The sequence below is a fragment of the Glycine soja genome, chromosome 17 (genome assembly GCF_004193775.1).
Source record: "Glycine soja cultivar W05 chromosome 17, ASM419377v2, whole genome shotgun sequence".
Classification (NCBI taxonomy): domain Eukaryota; kingdom Viridiplantae; phylum Streptophyta; class Magnoliopsida; order Fabales; family Fabaceae; genus Glycine; species Glycine soja.
Window position 1 is genome coordinate 4,087,213 of NC_041018.1, and position 5,398 is coordinate 4,092,610.

A 5,398-nucleotide genomic window follows, 5' to 3' on the forward strand; every position below is an offset into this window, starting at 1 on the left:
TTTTGAATTGCTTAGTCTATAATACATTTGTATGTATTATTTAATATGTAATACATCAGTATGTAATACATTTGTTCTTGAGTAAACAAAAATAATGGGATTCAAAATTTTGTTCAAAAACTAAAAACCAAATTTAAAGAAAAATTAGGAACTTTAACCAATCAACTAAAATTGAGGGACTTGACAATCAAATTTTTGTAAATAAATTTTATAAAGATTTAAGACTAAAAAACTTAGTTAACCCTAAAAAATGTTATATTTTTTCATGCTTATTTCTTCCTACTTTTTAAGATTCATGCAAAGTGTTAGTGTCGACTTTTTGTCAAGCTTTCTAATTCTGTTATTCAATAAATCAATAAAGCATTATTCTTTAATCAAATTTTACATATAATTTATAATTTTTTGGTAAATTACTATAAAATTTATACTTAATGTTTTATTGTACATCTATCTATCAACTCTTCGGTAAAAAAATAAAATAAAAGATCAAGTATTTTGAAAACATTATTATCCTTCTGAACAACAAAACTTTGTCAACGACAACTTGGCTGCATCTTAACTCACGGCAATCAAGTCCTACCTAAAGAGAATACACGCGGTGAATCTCAGAACGCACAATGTTTATTGTTTGCAATGTGTGAAGTTACTAGTGAAAAATCCAAACTGCATTGATCTAATAATGACAATGTATTATATTATTAATTACTAATTATATACGGGAGATCAATTATCCACCAAACTCTTGGATGTTTCATGTTAGGGTACGGAATTAAGACGTAAGCTGTACATTATTACAATATAAAAGTTGGTTTGCTTCTGTTAGTTATTCCATACTGAGCCAACAGAATAATTAAGACGAAGAAAGTCGCAATTGAGCGTTCGATTTGTTGCATTACACTGAGAATGCTGGTTTCTGATAACTGACTTGGGCAATTCAGGAATTAAGTTGATACCAACTCATGCAATAAGGAGAACTATCATAAGGATTTGCTAATATCTTATTACTTATATTAAGTATTTTTCAGAATGTGCCTGTCACGAAAAAAATTAAACCTAGTGTTTTTATTTCTGACTGAAAAAAAAAAGTGATTTGATTCCGTGGGAAAGACAAAGGGAAGCAGGGAACTGAAAAACATTTTCTGTATTACAAATTTACAACTTTACATTTACATAGTTAATTACTACGTCACAAGAGGCTTAGCTATGCCTACTATATATGCTAATATAGGACTTGAGATCCTAAGTTAACAAAAGGAACACAAAGCGGAGAGGGAAATATATACAACAACATATGAACAATTTGGACCCGGCCAAACAGAAACATGGAAAGTCTCGCACTCTCGCTTGATCATATAAAAAGCTGGGGCGAGCATCTACGTCCTACACTTTCAAGACTGATAAGTGGTAATCGAAGAGCCTTATAATATCAAGTTCTTCATCTTGTGTTGCAGCAGAGCATCCACACAAGCACACTCTTGCAACCTGAACACAATTTCAAATGCAACAATAAGGGCCACTAGATTATTCAAAACTATTGAGATTTAATTATAAAGTTGGAGAGGAACATTTACCATTACAAGGCACTATTCCACTAGTGAGATTAATTCAACTAGTTTGTTCCACCAATCCACTTGCAGATCCAACAGACCAATCTGTAGGCTTAGTAATCAAATCCTCTAATTCAAGATAGATATTGGAGTCATTCACATCTAGTTCTTCATCAACTATAGAATTTTCTCTCATTAGTTTTTCTGACATAACATGATAGGCAGAAGAAGATGCATCTTGTGCCCTTGCTCTAGAACAACCATGAGCCCTTAACCCTTGCAAAGAGTTGCCTAATTCATCTTCTAAAGGAGAGGGAGTTGGGTGCTCCATCCTACTGGAGTTCACTTCTGTCACATTGAGCTCAGATTGCAATGTTGCAAATTGTTTATGACCTTGTTGGTGTCTATAATCAAAATTAGGTGTTGTTTCCATTGTCTTAGGGAAGGGTACATGGCACGGATTTCCCATCAATCTAGGCCTCTTAACCATGTCATTACCATCAATCTCTCTTTTTCGCCTAATCTTATGGACTAACTGCTCAACAAACGCAGGCCTTCTAGCCATTCTGGTGAGGAAATACATCATCTGAAACTGCTTCATCTCTGCACACCGAATTCTCTCCTGAACATTTGTGAGCTGAACATGAGAATTTTCCTGCTGCTGCCTCAGCTTCAGAATCTCCACCTTCAAAATGTTCTGGTCTTTCTTCAGCTTCTCCACTTCAGAATCCACGTCTGGCTTCATCATATTGAATGCTCCCTGATGCAGTTTGTTGCACTTACTCCTCCTCCTTATGTTCTTCAGCAAATGCTTCTTCCCTCCTTGGAATCCTTCATTCGCAAACTCCCAACGGTCCGAATCAACCTTCCTAAAGCCCTGCACCCACAAAACAGAAAACGTCATTGGCATCACAATAACACATAATGTTATAAACATAGATGAATACAAATCCTTCATGAATGATGAATCCAATCACTTGTCAATGGACACTTTAACTGCGCATACGATTAGAGTAAAAATAAAATATCATTAGAAAACAAGATTAAAGTGTTAAAAGTAATTCACCAAATTAATTTCTAAAGTTTTGAAAGTTTAATCACAATCTTTAAATTTTAGTTTCTAAAACTAGATTAAAAATAGACGGGCAGGGACTAAAACGAGTAAAACTAAAATCTAAAAAACGTGAAAATAAAAAAATAAAAATTGTGCAGGTACAGAGACTTAGATAAGTAATTAAATAGAACAAAGAGGTAATTAGGGCTAATTTGAAGAATTAGTGTGAGTATTAATTTCCAGAAAGAAGAGGACATAAAGAATCAGATTCAGGACAGTGAAAAATAATGAGGCAAAGAAGAAAAGGTAAGGATGTAGGAAAATTGACTGACATAGGTGTTGAGCTGGCGAACGAAGCTTGAGAAATTACTGTGCTTGAAGTACTTTGGGAGAAGGGTTTTGGAGAACTCATGCGAGTCCCAAACGACGAAACTATGGCGAGTTTGGCTCCACGACACAATGGGGTTGGTGTGAGGGTCCTCCACCATTTCAAACGTCTTCTTCAGGAACGGAGGGGGGCCCACCTCGTGCAACCCTTCCATCGGTTTGGGCGAAGTCGACGACGACGAAGACCAGTTAGCGGCGCCGTCATCCATCTCTTCTTTCACTGCGTGAGCCGTCGTCACTCCCGAGTCCTTGCTCTCGCTCAAAACGTCGTCGTCGTTGCGATCGCTTTCGTTGTCGTCGAACAACTCTGCTTTGACTCTTGCTACTTCTTCTCCCCCCATGGTATGGTGCTGCTTTTATTTATTCACTACCACCGTCACCACCGCTCCTTAATTTCCGCTTTTTACTTTCTGTGTGCTTTGTTTGCCGCTTCCTGTGTGAGTTGCTTGAGACTTGCGAGTGTGAGAAATAGATACAGAGAAAGTGTTTTGTTTTCTCACACAGTTCTTCTCTGTTTTCCATTTATAGACGATAAGAGTGGCGTATCTTTGTGACTGTCCATTTTAGGAAACTCCGTTCGACTGCCACGTTTTCACGCCTCTTACTTTCTTGCCACTTGTACGGAGATAGTCAAGCTAAGCTAAGCTACAAATCTATTCTTAGAACATCAAATCACCTTATCCCTTTAAGTCTCTTTTACTTTTTTCTTCAATAAAAACATAAACAATACTACATCCAACCGAAATAATTAATAATTAAGCAAGAAAATCTTATATTTTAAATAATTACAAAAATAATCATAAAAAAGACAAGAAGAAAGTCACTTTAGTTAATTGACAAATTATTATTAATAAACATATGCTTAGGCTTATGAATAAGCTAGGGTTTAAGATTAAAAATATAGCATATTTTAAATTAATAACGTTATGTATGCATAATACTTTTAATTTCAAATTTCTACATATATAACGTACTGTATTGTATAATTTATTGCGAAAATAACAATATTCATGGTCACATATAAGGTACGGAATTTATATGGATGGACTCAGCAAATATGCAACATCAACAAGCCACGCGTCCGAAAGACTGGAATAAAAGGGGCTTTTGTCTAGACTAATGGTCATAAAATTTTCTCGTTGGTGGCATCGGATCGGACCAATAATGGTGAGCGGAAATTTTTTAGCTTATCCTTCCTTGATCTCAGTACAAATACAAATAAACCTGGCATTGCCTTTTGTTAAGACTTTAGGATTTAAGATATGTTTATAAACTTTAGTCTTTTAAATTGACTATATAATTAATTCTTACAATAAAAATTCTTCTCTATTTTGTCAATGATGTATTTTGAAAAAAACAAGCATAAGTCCATGTGTTATGATGAGTCGTGAGTTGTGAACCAGTAAGAGCCACACTGGGTTTCTGTTTGTCTGAATAATTGTGTTTTTACTTGGGGAAAAAGAAATACCGAAAGAGTGGCAGACAGATAAACTCGTTGCAGAAAGATTTAACGGTTACGGTCCATGTGGTTCGGTTACTGCGTCATCGTTGTCGGTGATCACCTGCATGCATGACAACTGTAGCGGTCCGTTTCTCTCTGTTCAATGTTGTAACAGCTTTATCAAGTTTGTCAAATACTACTACTAATAGATTGAAATGTAGTAAAAAGAAAAACATTTTTAAATAATACGGTAGTAACAGTAAAAATAATAATAATACAGTAGTAATTTTTTTTTTAAAAGGAATACATAGTAGTTATTTTTGGTAAAAATTGAAACATAAATAGCTAGAGAGAAAGAATTGAATATGTGTTAAAAAAGTGTATGGAATTGGCATTGGCTTATGGGTTAGCATTTCTCTTTTTGAATTTGCAATAAAACTTTGAAATATCTCTAGAAAAAACTTGATCTTTTGAGCTTGTTATCTCTCTTAAAAGTGTATTTACATACATATTTGTGTTGCGGGATATAATATTTACGAGGTATAGCAGTGCCGCTTATAAAAAAGGATAAGGAGATGGCTTCGCACCTCAAAATTGTGGGTACGGTAACGGGAATATGGGAAATCTCGGCGCCCACCGCACCGGGCAAAACCAAAGGAATGAAATAAAAACGGTGGTTGCGAGCACATGCAACGACGACAGAGCCATGTCGTTTCACGGGATTAATAGTATTATTATTATGATAGGATTGGTATCTATGATACTTGCATGGACTTTATTGGCGATTAACGTGGCGACTCATACGAGTTTTGAGTCCTGACTTTTTGGCATCAAGACAGAAGAAGAAAACGTGGCTCAAAATTAGCCTCCCAATATTTGTCGCGTGATCTATCACTATAGCCAAGTAGGGATTGAAATGAGATAATTGTGACCCGTAATAGAAATTACTAGTAGCCATGAAATATGAAT

The 5,398-nt window shown here is 35.3% G+C and overlaps 1 protein-coding gene across 1 annotated transcript; it reads right to left on the minus strand.

Annotated features, from left to right (window-relative positions):
* Positions 1–1,116: 1,116 nt before the first annotated feature.
* LOC114392458 (heat stress transcription factor A-2-like) lies at positions 1,117–3,501 on the minus strand. The gene is made up of 3 exons (XM_028353604.1): positions 2,934–3,501; positions 1,572–2,424; positions 1,117–1,482 (listed from the first exon to the last, which is right to left on the minus strand). Exons 1-2 carry the CDS (start codon positions 3,327–3,329, stop codon positions 1,606–1,608), a joined length of 1,215 nt encoding a protein of 404 aa, XP_028209405.1. The 5' UTR covers positions 3,330–3,501; the 3' UTR covers positions 1,117–1,482; positions 1,572–1,605.
* Between the last annotated feature and the right edge of the window lie 1,897 nt (positions 3,502–5,398).